The sequence below is a fragment of the Natrix helvetica genome (genome assembly GCF_964273705.1).
Source record: "Natrix helvetica genome assembly, chromosome: 2".
Classification (NCBI taxonomy): Eukaryota; Metazoa; Chordata; class Lepidosauria; order Squamata; family Natricidae; genus Natrix; species Natrix helvetica.
The window spans coordinates 222,568,478-222,587,690 of record NC_138552.1 but is presented as its reverse complement, the minus strand read 5'-3'; the positions used below and the strand labels follow the sequence as shown (position 1 = coordinate 222,587,690).

Here is a 19,213-nt window from a genome sequence, read left to right as displayed (position 1 = left end):
ATAATCAAACAAACAAATAAACAAACAATTCAACATTGTCAAACTATTCGCGAAGTCTACATTACTATTACTAGTAATCTTCTCATCGTTCCTATCACCCACCTCCTCCCACCTATGACTGTAACTGTGTTGCTTGTATCCTAGTATGATTTGATTGCTTATTTGTACCCTATGACTATCAATAAGTGTTGTATCTTATGATTCTTGATGAATGTATCTTTTTTTTATGTACACTGAGTGCATATGCACCAAAGACAAATTCCTTGTGTGTCCAATCGCACTTGGCCAATAAAGAATTCTATCTATCTTCTATTCTATAGCAAAGGCAGACTTTGAAAATGTAATTTTACTCCTTTCCAAACATCAGTATGAACATGTCCAGGAAATAGATAACTTACTATTCTCACCAGATCTTTCTGATGCAAGCAGAATTTTGTAACATATTATTTGGGTAACGAGACAGAACCCTTTAAAGATAATTTTGGCTATATATCACTCCTTTCTTCTTTTCTTTTTTTAAAACCTAAACTAAATATATTGTATATAGGAAATAAAAAAAGGAATTTCCCCCTCCAAGACATTGTATCAAAGGAATATTCAGCAGATGGTTCGCATAAAATTTCATTAGCTCCTGATTACATTTGACACATCTTTGAAATGATACATTGAAATAAGTTAAATAGAAACCTGCTGGGTGAAAACTAATTATGATTCAGAACAAGCAGGATTACTATATGTTCTTTTACAGTTTCCTATTTGTTATACTTCACATTAGAAACCAAAACATTTTGATGAAAACATCTTGGAAGGCAGTCTTCAGAGCCCATCAATCTAGAGCTGTTCATAAAGATACAGTTCTGTTACAGGTATTATCTCCTGCAGCAGAGTTATATCTGTGACTAACAAAGCCAATCTCAGGACCTCTCTTTGGCTGATTTCCTTCTTGGACTGTAATAAATGCAGTTTAGTGAAGGAAACAAATGAAGAGAGTAAGAAACCCACACCTTGTGAATTGTTAAATGACAGGCTGTGGCATCTTGGCCAAGATGAAAACTGAGCAGAGGAATAGGTGGAAGGCAGAGAACTGAAAGTTGCAGCTGTTTGTTGTTAGCCCACTCATTCATCTCATGGTACTGGTCTAATCAACTTAGGCCACCTTGTAAATGGTTAAATGCACCTGTTGCGCCATCTTACAATAGAAACTAAAGGTAAAGGTAAAGGTTCCCCTTGCACATATGTGCTAGTCGTTCCTGACTCTAGGGGGTGGTGCTCATCTCTGTTTCAAAGCCAAAGAGCCAGCACTGTCTGAAAACATCTCCATGGTCATGTGGCCGGCATGACTAAATGCCAAAGGCATACAGAACACTGTTACTTTCCCACCAAAGGTGATCCCAATTTTTGACTTGCATTTTTTATGTGCTTTCTAATTGCTATGTTGGCAGAAGCTGGGACAAGTAACAGGAGCTCATCCTGTTTTGCGGCACTAGGGATTTGAGCCGCTGAACTGCCAACCTTTTGATCGACAAGCTCAATGTCTTAGCCACTGAGCCACTGTGTCCCTCCAGGGGTGGGTTCCTGCCAGTTCTAACCTCTTTTATAGAAGAGGTTCCACAAATCTACAATGATGTTTAGAACCGGTTCCAGCTCCCTCCCCCCCATCCGTCTGCACATCATCAAGATGAAGAGCAAGAGGAGGAATTCTAAGAGTTGAAGTCCACAAGTCTTAAAGCTGTTAAATTTGAACACCCCTGGGGGTTTTTTCTAAAGGGTTAGGGGTGCAAGGGTCTTGTAACTGGACAGCTTTAAGACTTGCATGCTTCAAATGCCAAAGTTTCTGAGCCAACATTTTGGTTGCTAAGCAAGAGCATTGTTAAGTGAGTTTCACCACATTTTACAAGTTGGCCATGCCCACCCAGTCACATGGCTGGCAAGTCACTCCCACCTGGTGACATGGCCACAAGCCACTCCCACCCAGTCACATGGCCGGCAAGCCACTCTCACAAAGCAGGCCACACCTACAGAAGAGGTTCTAAAAAAATTTGAAACCCACCACTGTGCCCCTTACAATAGAAACTAGGATCTCTAAAACTGATCAAAAGACCCACATTGTTTCATTTAAATGAGGAGGTATTTCAAATAATACGAATCAAGCTGTTAAAATCTAATGATATCAATTTAAATTATATAGAGAGATGATGGATAAGATGTGGTGATGATCACCCATACTCAACTGCTTCTAAATATACAATATTTTTTTTTCATTATATACATAAAGGAAGTGGAATAGACATTACGATCAAAGCCTCCACTTGGGTTGTTCTTCTTTTTGCCTTTCCTATGATCTGTTTTATCTGTCTATAAATGAGGATAATAAACATGCTAACTTTAATAACAAGGTACAAATCTGTAGAAATAAAGCACTGTAAGTGAGAAACAACCTCAAGGCTAAATATTCTTTCTTACTATAATACCCTGTTTCCCTGAAAATAAGACCTCCCCGGATAGTAAGTCCAATCGGGCTTTTGAGTCTATGTGCTAAAATAAACCCTCCCCGAAAATAAACCCTCCCCAAAAATATTGCAACACAGCAGCAGCCACGAGGTGACCACACTTGCTGCCTCCTGCACCTCAAAAATAATAAGACCTCCCTGAAAATAAGGCCGAACGCTGTAGTTTTAGTTAGTTTAGTTAATCATAAAGAAGCAGCAGTGGTCATTTAATGCATTATTCTTTTTTTTTAAATCACTGGTGAGAAAAAAACAGTAGTAGGAATTTAAGCTTAATTTAACTGGGCGAGTGTTCATTTGCCAATCTTATATTTCTGCAGATGACTCCACCCTAATGACCAGCTGGGTGGGCCTGGCCACGGTGGACGTGGCCAGGGGGCATGACAGCACTCAGTCACTCTGCCAGCCAAATGGGGCACGGGGGTGAATTACAAAAATGGGCTTTGCTTTGTGACATCCAGATCCTGGGGGCAACTGCACAGAAAATACACTTTTGTTTGGTTATGAAGAAATATCCCCAAGTCAGATGTACAGTAAATGTAGGCTTACGTTTAGCTACACACTTCCCCAGCAAACAGCAAAATTTGAAGCTCCAAGTAAAGATGATTCATTTTAGGAAGAGTGACCACAGTTTGCCTGTTGGAGGTTCCTAAAAGAATGCTGGGAAACTCTATTTTAAAAAAAAAACATTTGAGGGAGGGATGCAAAATAGCCCTTCTCTCCTGAGGCTATATAGACCTGGCACTAATCAAAACACTTTTTGTGAAGCAACTGATCAATACTGACAAAGCAAGCAACTAGTATATGAAAATAAGAGCAAACTCCACTCCCTTCTAGTACTGATGATGTTACCTAGTTTGGTAGTTAAATTATCCTGGATCCTGATAATTGGCATTGCTTGATTGAGAGGACTCAAATTGCACCAACTCTGTCTGATCTTATTGGATGGAGAAAGATCATATATAATCCTACTATGAAGTCCTTCCTGGCATAAAAAGATGGACTTTATAGGACATTATCAATGCCTTGAATTATCCCTGGAACTCCAATGGAAATCAGGGCAGCCTGTGGAACAATGGAATCATATGGACGTACAAGGGCAGGCCCAGCACTGCTAATGCCATTGCATTCTGAATCAGTTGCAGCTTCTAAGTAGTCTTCCATGGCACTCTATGTACAACACATTTTCTGACTGTGAAAAGAATAGGGCAGTGATGGCGTACCTATGGCACGCGTGCCATAGGTGGCACGGGGAACCATTTGTCAGGGCACGCGAGGCGCTGAGTTCACCCTTTTTAAAAGCCATTTTTTGCCCTCCCCAGGCTCCAGAGGCTTTATAGACAAAGAGCTTCCCCCGCCCCCACGGAGGCCCTCATGAGCTTCCCTGAAGCCTCCGGAGCGCAAAAATCCGGCCCTAGGGGCAAACTGGAAGTTCGGGAACGGAACTTCGGGAAGCCTTTTGAAGGTCCCTGAAGCCTTTGGAGCGCTTAAAACGACCCTCCGAGCAAACTGGAAGTGACTTCCGGTTTGCTCAGAGGGTCATTTTGACTGCTTCGAGGGCTTCAAGGAAGCCTCTTGAAGGTCCCTGAAGCCTTTGGAGCACTTAAAATGACCCTCTGAGCAAACCAGAAGTCACTTCCTGTTTGCTCGGAGGGTTGTTTTGAAGGTCTCTGAAGCCTCCAGAGGGCTTCGGGGGGAGGGGGAGGCTTTTTTCACCCTCCCCATGCTCCTATTAAAGCCTCTGGAGCCTGGGGAGGGCAAAAAAAGCAAGTAAAAATGGGGGGGTCGCACCTGTAGTGCGCGCATGCGCACTGGGGGCATTGCTCATTGCATTATGGGTGCGGCACACCTGCATACGACCCCCCTGCGCTCCCCCCACTTATGGCACGTGAGCCACAAAAGGTTCGCCATCGCTGGAATAGGGCATAATTGATCATCTGGAAAACTCCTGATCCAGGAAAGGATTCAACTGTTGGACAGATGAAACTGTACCAAAGCCTTAGCTGTGAATCCAAAACGACGACTTGACTGAGCACCAAAGGAAGATATTATACAATTGAAATATAATTGTGGAAAAGGCCCAAGCTGTTTTAAAGAAACATGACAATGTATGTATTGAGTTGTCCATCTTAAATATTAGTTCAATACACAAAAGTTCATCAATTCCCATGTCATTTGGATGCTTTTTATTAAAATGGTCCCATTAATTAAATAAACAAAACACAACGATTGCTGAACAATTGATATATAAATTTGATATTTTATATATGCATTTATGCTATGCCTTTATCAAGTTCCATATTAGATAAGTAAACCTTTATTGGAGCATTTGACCAATATGTGCAACACACACAGACACACACACTCCATAAATCTATTTGAAGTTAGAAAACAAAACAAATGAAGGGAAGTATGAAGACCAAAGGAAAATAATGCTAACAATGTCCTCCTTGAATAATTGATAGTCTACTTTTTTTAAAAAATGAAAAACTTAATAGGAACTGTGGAGAAACAAATACTTGTGTAACGATTAGATAAAAATATATTTACTGCCTCAAAACCAGATAGATTAATAAGCCTAAACTAAGGTCCTTTGCTGTAGGCTAACAGGCCAAAGGACTACAATATGTTTAGTAACTATGTAGTCTAACAATACTTGAATTCCTTAGTAAACAGGAATTGAGCCTCAGGATTGTGGCTTTTGAAATTAGGGTGTGTTTAGACTTGGAGGCTGCCCAAACTTCTTTCACATCTCGAAGGAAAAGCACCATGCCAAACATATGTAATCAGCAAAAAAAAAGTGATTGCATTTTGAAGAAAGATCATAAAACAAATGCTCCCATATGTTGCAGAGATCAAATGGAATATCTGAGAATTTGCACTGCAATGTTTTAACTATATAGTAAAAAGAATGTTCTGATCTGACAATTAATGCAGTGTGTTAAAAATAACAGAAAACGTCATGTAAGTTAATAAAGAATTTTAGAATAAGGAACAACTTATTCTAAAATGTGTATATGGGTATGGGAGAGCAAATTGACTCACGTTTTGCTTAAAATCTAATCAATTCAAATAAGTAATTTATCATCTCCCAAATCATAAATTGCGGGTCAAAGACAAAGGAGAACAGGAACCATTTAGTTCTTACCATCCTAACATTCTTAATGGGGAAATTAATGAAATGATTATCTAAACCAGTATATTTATAGCATATATGGAACATCAGAGTTGTTACTGGGTTTATTTTCGCAATAGATGAGTTTATTAGGTAGGTATTTGAGCCACTTGGAGTTGCTTTAAATAGAAATGCAGGATAAAATATTTAGCAGAAATTAAATGACTTGTATATAATCCAAAGTTTTCATCATTATACACAGCTCATCTGGACAAGAGGAAATACTCTGAAAATAAAAATAGATGCTACCCAAGACTGCATTAGCTTTTTAGCAGCTGCTGAACACTTTTGCTCGTACTTAAGTGGTGGTCTACTAGGACACTAACTCACTTAATTTCTACTGTTGAGCCAGGTATTACTTATTTTATACCTGTGTATTTGATTTTTCTTGTCTATGTAGGCACTTGCTTTTCTCATCACTGAATTGTATTTTGTTGAATAGGGCTCACTGTTCAAACCTATCAAGATCCTTCTGAATCTTGAATCTATCTACTAAATGTTAGCTATTTCCCCTAGCTTGGTGTCATCTGCAAATTTCTACCCTGTCTCATCTATATCATTTATTAAGATGTTGAACAGCATCTACATAAATTATATAGGGTGCAGAACCTTGAGCTACCCCACTACATGTTTTACTCTGTGTAGTAGTTCCATTGAAGACTACGTGCTAAGCGCTATTGATCAGCCAATTGTGAATCCATCTGGCGGTGCATTGTTTATCAAGAAGTAGGCCATGGTCTGTTTTGTTAAATGCCTTGCTGAAGTCCAAGTATACTATGTCCACAGCATTTCCCACATCCATTAATTAAAAAACTAATTAGGATAGGATAGAATAGAATGAACTGGAAGGGACCTTGGAGAACCTATACCATTTCAGATAAGTGACGGTCTAGATCAGGGGTGTCAAACTTGATTTTATTGAGGGCCACATCATGGTTGTGTTTGACCTTGGGGGCCAGGATTGGCATGCCCAGGGTGGGCATGGCCAGTTCAATGTCACTCCTATTGGGGCTGCCAGTGGTGGCCTCAGCTCTCTGCCAGCGAAAATACCACCCGAGCTCCATTTTCAGCTGCCACAGCATCCTGCGACACTCTGCCAGTGAAAACAAACCCTCTCAAGCTCCATTTTCACTGGTAGAGGGTTGCAGGAGGCCATGGCAGTACAAAACGAAGCTCGGGAGCCCATTTTTGCTGGCAGAATCACTGCTAGCCAGTCCTTCACTGTTTCAAGGGTGGCCCCCTGGGCCAGATCTAAGTACCCCATGGGCCTGATCCGGCCCCCAAGCCTTGAGTTTGACACTCCTGGTCTAGAATCTTCTTAAAAACATCCAGTGATGGAACACCTACAATTTTTATAGGATTAGCAAAGGTGTCTGACCTCCTTAAAAAAACCTGTTACAGTGAATTTTTAAATAGTAGAAGAAATTAAAATGTAACTTAGCTATTCTTAATGAAATGAGCACTTGGTATTAAAAACCCACTAACAAATAAGCATACGTCCAAATTTGCTTTGTATGAATGTTTGTATAAATATATTTCATCATGATGTGTTTTTTTTTCAATATATGATATTAGATGTGATAATGAGGCACCATATGGATTCTGGAAAGACATACAATGGTCCATAAAATGATATGAATCTCTTTGAGAAAACTTGAAAGAAGGTCAGGGCTGGATCTATACAATATAATCATGTATACTCTTTTGATATACCCTGAGAACGGGAAAGAGTGCACTAGGTATTAAACTGGCACATAGCTCAACACATTTAATAAATAAATATAAAGTCAGGGAAGAAAAACACAATTTCTTCTATCTTTCTTCCTTTTGGCACAAGCCTAACAAATCGTGCCTTCTGGTAATTAATCCATCATGGTTTCTCCATCTCTGTATGACTGCTCTGTTAGTAAATCTAACCCTAATTTATAATACTGAATCCAGGCCTGTCTAATTTCACAATTGGTAACATTCCTTCAATTTTTGCAGGGCATTTACATTTAATTGTCACTGAGATATTGTTCTACCATACCAATACAATCAGTCATAATTGTGATTCTGCCATTTTTGGCAAACATTGTAAACTATAATTAGTGCATGTACATTTTGGCTTTGTTACTCACATTCTCATAAAGGGCTTGAAGAGTCTCTAAGTCCACCACAGAGTTGTCCAAGTTCATGACAGCTATGAAAAAGGCAGACAAATATTTAAAAAGGATTACATTTAAAGAAAAGACTAAGCACAACATAGATACTTTTTTTTAAAAAAAATGATCTACTAGCCATACAGCTTAATGCAGTGGTTCTCAACCTTCCCAATGCCGTGACCCTTTGATACAGTTCCTCATGTTGTGGTGACCCCCAACCATAACATTGGTGACTCTGTTCCTAAGACCATTGAAAATTTTGTGTTTTCCGATGGTCTTAGGTGAGCCCTGTGAAAAGGTCGTTCGACCCCAAAGGGGTCCTGACCCATAGGTTGAGGACCACTGGCTTAATGGATCACACTTTAATAATGCCTTAAGAAAATGTAACATCTAACAGTAGGCAAGAAAACTAGTGGAACCTGGCATCCCATTTTAATACAGTCAAATCATCTTTCCCCCACAATCATGCCTGGGGTGGGCTTATCGTTATCCATGTTACAGAAAAAGTCAAATGGTAACAATAAGCTTTACACCAGAGTTTGATGGTCTGACTTTAAAAAGTACTCATAATAGTCAAACAGCAAAGGAGATCTATCTCTAGCTGAGTTTCAGCCTTTAACTGTTTAATCCATGGATCAACCTTACCGGATACTCAACTTATATGTAACAGATATAAGTTTGCTTGAAACAACCTATGTAGTATTAGTCATTACACAAACAGTTCCATAAGTATGACTTCAAAAGAGAAGTTTCATTCGGAATTAAACAGGAAGTACAAGTAACGTATTTAATAATAGCAAAGATATAAGGATTTAGGCTGGCAAGACAGAATTCATTAAGAATGATTTCAAAAGTTTACCTTAGTGCTACTTAAAAAGAAATCAAGAAAGCAAAATTAGTTTTTAATATTTAAAAATCTCTAGCAAAGAAAGGAGATCAAATTTCTCTGACTTTTGACAGACAGGAAACATTCAGACAGAGAAGCACGTATACCAGTCTCTTAACCATGCAGCTGGTTACAGATTATCTAGTGGGGCAACTGCAAAAAAATATTGGTTTATCTTTATTAAAGAAAACCATTCTTTAAGATATTGAAATAGGCCTCTGTTAAATTCACATACCATGTTTCTTTATAATTTACCAAGTCTGGAACTGTATTTCAACAGAATTATCCACATGGCAGGCTTTCTACATATTCTATATAATTTCTGGTTAAGTCATTAATAAAGTTCTTCATTTATTTGAAATAGGTTTCTTTCACCTTATCTTATTATCATCAGAATGTCAGGTCTGGGGTAGAACTTACATATGCAAAATAACTACTAAAGCAAATTTTTTGTCATCATTTAAACCATGGTCTATCCATTTCGGAATGAAGGCCTCTTCTGCATATTTCCAATCAATATGATCCTGAACTTAAGTTTAAAGAGCTTAATTAAAGCTGATACAATCTAGAAATTCCTAAGTGAACAAAACAGCCTGAACAGGGACAAGGCACAGTAGAACCTCTGGTCACAACTATAATTCATTCCATAACTTTGGTCGCAAACCGATTTGGTTGTGACTTGAACCTAATTTTGGAAATTTGGTGCTTACACACACACAAAAATGGTGTGGAAGAGGAAATTGGCTGTGAAAAAAAATTGTGAATTTTTTACATAATCTTATTAACTAGCCATTTCTATAATAACACATTTCTCTAATCAGTACAAACCAAAATTGAAGTTTCATTTTTCTACCTCAAGCACAAAGTCCAGAAGTGATTTCCAAGTAGAAATAAAAGTATTTATATTTTTTCCATTGATCAAAACAGTCAAAACTCCATCAGTTTTTGCAGACATTCATCCATTGTGGAGATCGAGGTGACCTTCCATTTCTGGGCATAAAGTAGTCTTGTTGCCATCAACATATATAACATCAAAGTTCTGGATTTTCTCCCCCGGGTCTTTTTCCATTAAACCCAAAAGAGAAGTCTCTGGTTTTCTTTTTATATATACTATAAGAATTTTCTATATTAAAATATGAATCCTACTGCAATATTTCTTTGCTTTATCACACATCCACCATAAACGATAAAAAAGTCCCCTCTTTACATTTACATTTCCAACATTCATTTGAAGTGCATTTGGGCTTTATTCTTGAATTTTAATTTATCCTAAGTATTCTGTCTTATGAGCCATGGTGACACAATGGTTAGAGTGCAGTACTGCGGGCTACTTCTGTTGACTGCCGGCTGCCTGCAATTTGGCAGTTCAAATCTCACCAGGCTCAAGGTTCACTCAGCCTTTCAACGTTTCGACGTAGGTAAATTGAGGACCCAGATTGTTATGGCAATATACTGACTCCGTAAACCGCTTAGAGCAGGGGTGTCCAAACTTGGCAACTTTAAGACTTGTGGACTTCAACTTCCCAGCAGAGCTGGCTGGGGAATTCTGGGAGTTGAAGTCCACAAGTCTTAAAGTTGCCAAGTTTGGACACCCCTGGCTTAGAGGGTGCTGTAAAGCACTGTAAAGCGGTATATGTTTTATTGCTATTGTTTATAGGAGAAATATCAGATCAAATCAAATTTGTATTATTGTCATAGGTCAGTGATTCTTATCCTTGACTTCCCCATAGAACTCATTTACATACTTTTTGTGGTCCTGGACCATGGCTATGGTTAAATCTTAGCTCAAGATTTAAATCATAACATTTCTTCAAGCCTTTGCAGACCCCCTCTGATGATATCGTATCCTCTTAGCAGTCTGTGGAGCACAGGTTGAGAACTGCTATCATAGACCATCATGAGAAGGGTAAGGAAAACTATGAATTTCTTGACTCTGAAAACTATCCATACATAACACTGATGTCTTTTCTGACTTCAGTTAAGTGCCATACAGCCAGCCCCCAAAAAGGAGAAAATCAGTCATCTGATTACAATGCAATTGCTTTCATGTTTCTTCTTTCTTCTATTTAGCATTTTCTTCTGCTTTCTATTTAATCTATATACCTATAAGGCAAATCCTGACCTGGAGCAAAACTTAGCTAGAATTTCCTTTGACAATTCCTGACAAAAACTTAACAACAGATTACATTGCCCTCTATAAATCAGTACCTTTCACTGTTGCTAAATGATTTTGTGTATACACCTCAAGATTAGAGACAATATAATTCATGCTCATTTGTTTTTCATTGCTGTAAAGCATTTAGTGATAAAAACCAGTGTCTGGGACTCATCACATTTTCTCCCTACAGGTCTGAAATATAACTTTAGTTACAGTATAATAAAAGAATATATAAATAAGGAAATGTTGATCTTGATTGCATGAAGCAGAGTCCAGAGTTAGAGATTGGAGGGAAGAATTTAAAAAGATAAAAATAACATTCCTTCTTTTCAGTATATAATCTTTTTTCCAGTCTTCTAAAAAATAATTTTATTTTTTCCAAATGTTTTATCATGTTTTACTTCTTTCCTTTTCTCATTTACCTATTTTCACAAAACATTTTGTTTACCAATGAATTATCTTTTATACATCTGTATGAAATATTTTAAAAGTTAGTTCCCTATGACATACATGTTAACTGTTTTTCTTCTTGAAAATACAATACAATACAATACAATAGTAGAGTTGGAAGGGACCTTGGAGGTCTTCTAGTCCAACCCCCTGCCTCGGCAGGAAACCCTATACCGTTTCAGACAGATGGCTATCCAACATCTTCTTAAAGACTTCCAGTGTTGGGGCATTCACAACTTCTGGAGGCAAGCTGTTCCACTGATTAATTGTTCTAACTGTCAGGAAGTTTCTCCTCAGTTCTAAGTTGCTTCTCTCCTTGATTAGTTTCCACCCATTGCTTCTTGTTCTACCCTCAGGTGCCTTGGAGAATAGTTTGACTCCCTCTTCTTTGTGGCAACCTCTGAGATACTGGAACACTGCTATCATGTCTCCCCTAGTCCTTCTTTCTCTTAAGCTAGACATACCCAGTTCCTGCAACCATTCTTCATATGTTTTAGTCTCCAGTCCCCTAATCATCTTTGTTGCTCTTCTCTGCACTCTTTCTAGAGTCTCCACATCTTTTTTACATCATGGCGACCAGAACTGAATGCAGTATTCCAAGTGTGGCCTTACTAAGGCATTATAAAGTGGTATTAACACACAAATAGTAAGTTAACTTTTTTTTTTAAAAAAAGGCTTTCCAAAATCAAACATCTAGTCCTTAAACTAAATAAGCTGCATTAAAATTTCAACAAATCAGATTGCCTCATTTGAATAGCAACATAGATCAATATCATAATGCACCACAATAAAATTTCAAGTAAGTTATTTTGCATGTAAACCAAAGCGAATCATCTACCTAGAATAATAAATACAGTTTTAATTAAGTAACCCCCCCCCATGTATATATAATAAGCAAAGTCTAAGAGACAGCAAGAAAGATTTTATTTAAAAAAAGATGGGAAGGGGCCAGGAAGAGAAAAATATACCTTATTATATGGATGCATTGTCATTTCCAATTTTAATAAGGAGAAATTGTCTATGGTTAACCATACACTTCATTATGAACAAAAGCTGGCAAGGTATTTTATGATGGAATAGATTGAATCTATCTTGTGCAGATAATATTATCCACAATGATTTAAAGGAGTACAAGATTGCAGGAATATTGCAAAGGGCAGGGGTAATCAGTTTAAAAGAAATCAAATACTTTACAGCACTGAAACATTTATTCATTTTTTTTATTTTTATCTTGCCCTTTATAAGCAACTTAAGGCAGTCAGCATACATAATATTTTTTCCTCCTATTTTTCCTACAACAGAGTGGGATGGGGTGATCTGAGCAAAGAGAGAGTAACTAACCCAAACAGCTTTTATGACTAAAAATAAATATGAGCCAACAGTGTGTAGCAAAAATAAATATATATGAGCCAATAATGTGTGGCAGCAGCCAAAAAAGGTAATATAGTCCTAATGTGCATTAATAGAGGGATAGAATCAAGATCACGTGAGGTTCTCGTATTGTTTTACAAAGCCTTAGTAAGACCACAGTTGGAATACTGTTTCCAGTTCTGGTCACCACAATAAAAAAAAGGATGTTGAGACTCTGGAAAGTGCAGAAAACAGCAACAAGAATGATTAGGGGGCTGGAGAATAAAATATATGAAGAACGGTTACAGGAATTGGATATGTCTAGTCTAATGAAAAAAAAAAAAAGGATTACGGGAGACATGGTAGCTGTATTCCAATATTTAAGGGACTCTTATAAAGATGAGAGGGTCAAACTATTTTCCAAAGCACCAAAACCCAAGACAAGAAACAATGGATGGAAACTAAACAAGGAAGGAAGCAACCTAGAACTGAAGAAGAGAAATTTCTTAACAATGAGAGCAACCGACCAATGGAAAGATTGCCTTCAGACTTTGTGGGTGTTCCATTACTGAAGGTATTCAAAAAGAGACTGGACAACCATTTATCTGAAATGGTATAGGGCAGTCATGGCAAACCTATGGCACGTGTGCCACAGGTGGCACGCAGAGCCATTTGTCAGGGCACGTGAGGTGCTGCCCTGTCAGCTGGCTAGCGCACATATGCACACTGGCCAGCTGAGTTTACCCTTTTTAAAAGCCATTTTTCGCCCTCCCCAGGCTCCAGAGCCTTTATCCAGAGACTGGGGAGGGCGAAAAGAGCCTCCTCCCCCCACGAAGGCCCTCTGGAGGCTTCATGAGCTTCCGTGAAGCCTCCGGAGCGCAAAAAAACAGCTCTATGGGCAAACCAGACGTTCGGGGACAGACTTCCGGTTTGCTCGGAGGGTCGTTTTGTCTGCTCTGGAGGCTTCAGGGAAGCATCCTGAAGGTCCCTCAAGCCTTCGGAGTGCTCAAAACGACCCTCCGAGCAAACCGGAAATCCCACAGCTTCTTGATTTCCAGGCTTCCCGGAAACCAGGAGATTGTGAGTTTTAGAACATAGCACCATAACCACTACACCAAACTGGCTTTTACTTATTTATATAATTACTAGCTGTACCCGGCCACGTGTTGCTGTGGCCCAGTCTGGTTAAATGGAAAAGAAAGAAAAAAGAAAGCGCAAGTTTCTAATATGTTTAATTTCACAATGCTTCTGGGTATACAATATTTTTTGTTGTTCCATTGTGTGTGCAGATATAGAGATTGTCTGGTTTGCCGACTCTAGAACACGCAACATATAATTGTCCATGTGAGAAACAATCCGTGTCTAGATCTAAACCGCACAATTCTAAAGAGTGATCCTGAGCTTTATTGATGGTGATTGCAAACGCCAATCGAATTGGGAATTGCAATCTCTTAAATTGAAATGGCATATCCGTTGGAATCATAGGAATGCGAGGAATGAGGACATCTTCATCTTTGAAAGGTCCTGTCAAGATTGTTGCTTCTACGACGTTGGTCATTACTTTTTAAATTGCAAGCTGTGCGCCGTTGCAAAGCTTTGGCTGGTTGATATTTTGCAGCATGATAATTGGCATGCCGATTTTTAATTGCAGTACGTGTGGTGGCATCCCTGGCAGATTGAGTGAATTCAAAAATTCTGTTGGATAATTAACCGCTTCATCTGCTTCCACAACAGTGCCAATGGACTTGTATGTGACTGCCTCACTTTGAATGTTAGACTGAATAATATTAAGTTCGTAGACGTCTTTGTTTTTGGCCGCAAGAATAGCTCGTTCACCCAGCCAATCGTGATTCTTATAATTGGTTTGAATATGGGGAAATACTTTTTCAACCAATTCTTCTTTTGATGTCACTAAATTGCAGAGGTTATGAGGCAATGAAATTTGTCCTGAGGTCAGATCAACCGGCACTTTTCTGTTCCCAATTTCCAGCAATTGATGTGAGAATATCTCAGCTGATTGATCGTTTTGCAGCTGGACATGCATATTTGTAGTTCATTTTAATGTCTTTACATGTCACCACAAAGTAGAGTATTTCAGGCAAGCATTTATTTTGTCCGCTGGTGTCGATCGAGGAATTACAGGTAATGTTTGCCTGAAATCTCCTGCAAGCAATATTAATGCATTCCCAAATGGTCTGATGTTTCCTCGCAAATCTTGCAATGATCGATCAAGAGCCTCGAGCAATTTTTTGTGCGCCATTGTGCATTCATCCTAAACAATAAGTTTGCATTTCTGCAATACTTTTCCCATGCCGAATGCTTTGGAAATGTTGCACATGGGAGTTTCAATGAATTGCATGTTCAATGGCAATTTCAAAGCAGAATGAGCAGTTCTTCCACCTGGTAGCAATGTTGCAGCTATTCCCGATGACGCAAGAGCTAAGGCTATGTCATTTTGGGATCGAATTGCTGCCAGAATCAATGTAATTAGGAATGTTTTACCAGTTTCTCCTGGCACATCTAAGAAGATTTCTCCAACCCCGTTATTGACAGTTTGCATTATTTGATCATAAATGCCATTTTGCTCAAGCGTTATCTTAGGAATATTTGATTGCACATACAACAAAAGATCACCTGTGTTGTAATTTTGTTCATGATGCAATTCTACATCGAACAAAGCAGCAGCAGATTGATTCGGTGATGGCATTCCCAATTGATTGAGAACTTTGTTCACAATTTCTAAGCACAAACCTTCAATCATTATCAACGCTTTGTTGTAGCAGCAGCAATTATAGGTATATATATATAACAATGCAATCGGAAACATTGAAATGGAATCATGAAATATTTAGTATAGTGTATGTTGCTTTTACATCCAGCAGATGGCGCTGGTTTTAAAAAAAGCATGTTTTTACAAAAAACAAGTTTTTACCTGTCATAGGTGTGACATCTATATAATATACATATATAGAAACATGAGCATATTCGAATGCAATGTTGTGTCAAAATTTCAAAGCAATCGGTGAAGAACTTTCGGAGATTTGAGATTTTGAACAAACAAACATTACATTTTTATTTATTATTTATATAGATTATGTACTTAATTATAATTATATTACTAATTAATTATATTACAATTGTATAATTGTATAATTACAATTATATAATTATTAAATATAGAATACTGTGCTCATGATAAACACCTGTACAGATTTATAATCTGTACAGCTTCCCCAATCTTTCCCCAAGAGTGTTTCTGAAGAATTATTGTTACATCATTGTTTAAGAAGTTAAACAATATTTAATTTCTTTGTTTTCCTACTATTTGAATTATGTTAAGTCTGAGTATAAATGCTTAATAGTCAGATTAATCTTTTCACATACTTACTAGCAACCTATTAATATTTGGACAAATACTGCAAAATGATGCCTACTACAGGTATTAGTGAATTCTGTTAAAAGGCTATTTTTAGTACATAAGAGTTTCTGCAATTCCTTTGAACAAACTTGAATGCAACTTTTCTCCTTTATGAAAAAAAAAACACATTGCACACTGCTTTTACATTCTTTTAAAACTACATCTTGGAGCTCAAAAATCCTCTCAAACATGTTAACTTTAGCGAACAAGAAATATAGCATAGCTTCTTGTTTTACATTTTTGAAGCTTGTTAAGATTACCAAAGATTGATATACAGAACAATAGAACACTTCTGTTTGAATATTTACAGGAGATAAGAGAAGGTCTGGCCTGGTACCATGGTACTAGGTGGTTTGTATATCTTCAGTGGCACAGGTATGCAGGCCACTGCTTATATTTCACACAACTGCTCATACATTATGATATAAAGCACAACAAAAACAACTCCTCTATAATGTCATATTATTATAGGCACTGGTGGGATTCAGGCAGTTCGCACCACTTCGGAAGAACCGGCTGTTAACTTTCTGAGCAGTTTGGTGAACTAGTTGTTTGAAGAAATCATTAGGGCAGAGAACCAGTTGTTAAATTATTTGAATCCCACCACTGATTATAGCCCACAAGTACAGCACAAAAAATAAAAATCACCACCAGGAAATAAAATGCAACTGATTTCCATACTATTGCTGGTAGTGAAAGATTTGCAGTTTGCCAATAGTTTCTCTGGCACAATTAAGATGTTAATTTAAAGACCTACATGATTTAGCAGGTGATTCCCATCTTCCATTATACATCTGTCCTGCTGTTGATCAAGGCCTTTTAATGACGCCCCTGCTGTTATTTTAGCACTTGGGAGAAGGCCATGTATAGCACTGTTTTTAAATTTTGGAATTTCTTTTGACCATCGCTCCCTCAGACTTTTCAGAGGGGCATCTTTTTCATCAGGGTTTTAACTGTTTATTTTAGTATTTACTTGTATTAATGTCTTGCTTTGCCTTTAAAAAAAATCATGAATGCTATACTTTTGAATACTTTCTATAATAGAAAGCTGAGGTAAAAAAAACTGAGTAAGTATACATATAAAACAAATATCAGTGACCCAGTGTTGGGTTCCAGATCCCCGTGCAAACGGTATGGAACAACGGGCCCAGCGTCCACCACATGAACGTGTGTAGTGAGCGCATGCATCCTTACCTCCTGCGAGGCTCCGCGATGCCTCCGCAGTGCTCCAGCTACTCGGCGGAGCATTGTGCAGGTGCCGTACAGTCTGTGCACGGAAGCGCCGAAGAGCTCAAATACAAGTAAGGAGGGTTGGGCAGGCAGGTGGGCCCTCCAGAGCACCATACCGGAATGGTACTTGGTGCTCCCAGCAGGCACAGGTACGCCTGTACCGGGGCGTACCACCTGCAACCCACCACTGCAGTGATCTTTATGGCTTCATAGATATGAGTAACTATACTCTCACTACCAGTTTTTTAGTGGCCCAACAATGAAATGACTTGCCTTGAGTTCAACTCTTTTTAGCATAGTAGAATAAAATAATAACATGCAGTCTCAACTTTTTACTTTTACATAATATGTACTAGCCATTTCAATGACAGCAAACATCTAATCAGCAAAACCCAAAGTCAAAGTTTCATCCCCACCCCCCCATTTGAAGCACAAAGTTGAGTAATGGCTTCCAAGTGGAAAGAAAATTAGCTGTATTCTTCTCTGGGGGTAAACTAGTTTCCGTTGTTTCCTTTCTTTTTATCACATGTCTTTATTGAGTTACTGAGAATTTGTTTCTCCTTTTCTACACTTTGAATAATGAATAATGTTGCTGACCTTGAAAGAAATACTATGATGTGTATGTATGTATGTTCCCTACTTTGAGATTTATATGCTCATGCAACAATGCAACATTATACTTTCCTAATAATCTAGATATATTTTAGGTGATTATTAAAGCTTCCACTTAAAGAGAAGCAAATGTGTATTCTCACTCCTGCCTTGTTCTTCTATTTTAAATACTTAATAAAAGTGATATAATGATGACCTGAGATGTTGGAAATTTTGACAAAATTCATATTTTAGTTCATGTATCTTTCAATATGCTAATATCCTCTGATAGCTGGCTTATATTTCATTTTTGCTATATATTTCCTGCCAAAATGATTTCTTATGTCATGCATTCAGGGACATAATGAAGTATTACACTAAACTTAATGAAGTATTGCATAAAGAAGACATCAGCAATTGGTTAATAACTGGCAAAACTCCCAGCCAAAGTCCCAGCAAAAAAGACAACAACAAGAAATTAGAGGCTTATAATATGCTTGCCTATATTTTTAAATTGTTCACAGACATAAGAATGGACAACATCAAATATTTCTTAATAGAAAATAGCAGCCCTTCAGTAGAAAGAAAGGAGAGAGCAAGAAAAGCAGAGGTACAAAGTATCAAATTCTGACTGATAAAATGGCTGGGAGAATTGGGAAAAAAAGTGCAAAATAAGTTTTTATAGAGTCCAGATTGATTTTAAAAGGCATTACCACATAGTTGGATCACCAAATGTTTCAAAACAATTGGTATCAAAACAATAAAACGTTAGAGTGTTTATTTAAAAAATGAAGAAGTATAAGACAGAATTGTTGGTTGGAAATGAAAACTCTAACAATAGCGTCTCATGTTAATGTTAGGCATCTTCCATGGTGACTCATTATCACCCTTAACTTTTGTCATTCCCATTGTTAGATTGGGTAAAGGAAAGGCTCACAGGCTTAGGCAACAACAGCTCTTTATTGTAACAGAACAACCATGTACAATCCAGCAAAGGTTCAGTCTGACAGAAGCCCTTTTATAGGGAGCTGTCAGACCCTTCGACCAATGAGATTGAATCTCAGTTCCTGCCGGAACAGAGGACCTTGGTGGAAACCATTATAACAGTTGCTAATATCTAACACCCCTCCTCTCTTAGATGGAATCAACCGACTTGTGGCATAGTCACACAGGTAGGCGGACTTTTTGGTGGTTCTGCCAGACCTGCGCAGTTCTGTCAGAGGGTGTTCTTCAGACAGGTCGGACGGGCCTGTTGGCTCTGCAGCTTCGCCTGGTGGAAGCTCCTGGAAACTTTCACAGGCCAC

The 19,213-nt window shown here is 38.1% G+C and overlaps 1 protein-coding gene across 8 annotated transcripts in view; it reads right to left on the bottom strand.

The window, feature by feature from the left end:
- FMN2 (formin 2) overlaps positions 1–19,213 on the bottom strand; it is a 199,895-nt gene that overhangs the window by 73,634 nt on the left and 107,048 nt on the right. For all 8 annotated transcript variants that reach the window (XR_014174411.1, XM_081941726.1, XM_081941730.1 and 5 more), the window contains one exon: positions 7,803–7,864. Coding sequence is in view for 7 of the 8 variants with exons in the window: in XM_081941726.1 (XP_081797852.1) it covers positions 7,803–7,864 (62 nt within the window). In the remaining variant the exon portion in view is untranslated. The remainder of the gene's footprint in view (positions 1–7,802; positions 7,865–19,213) is intronic.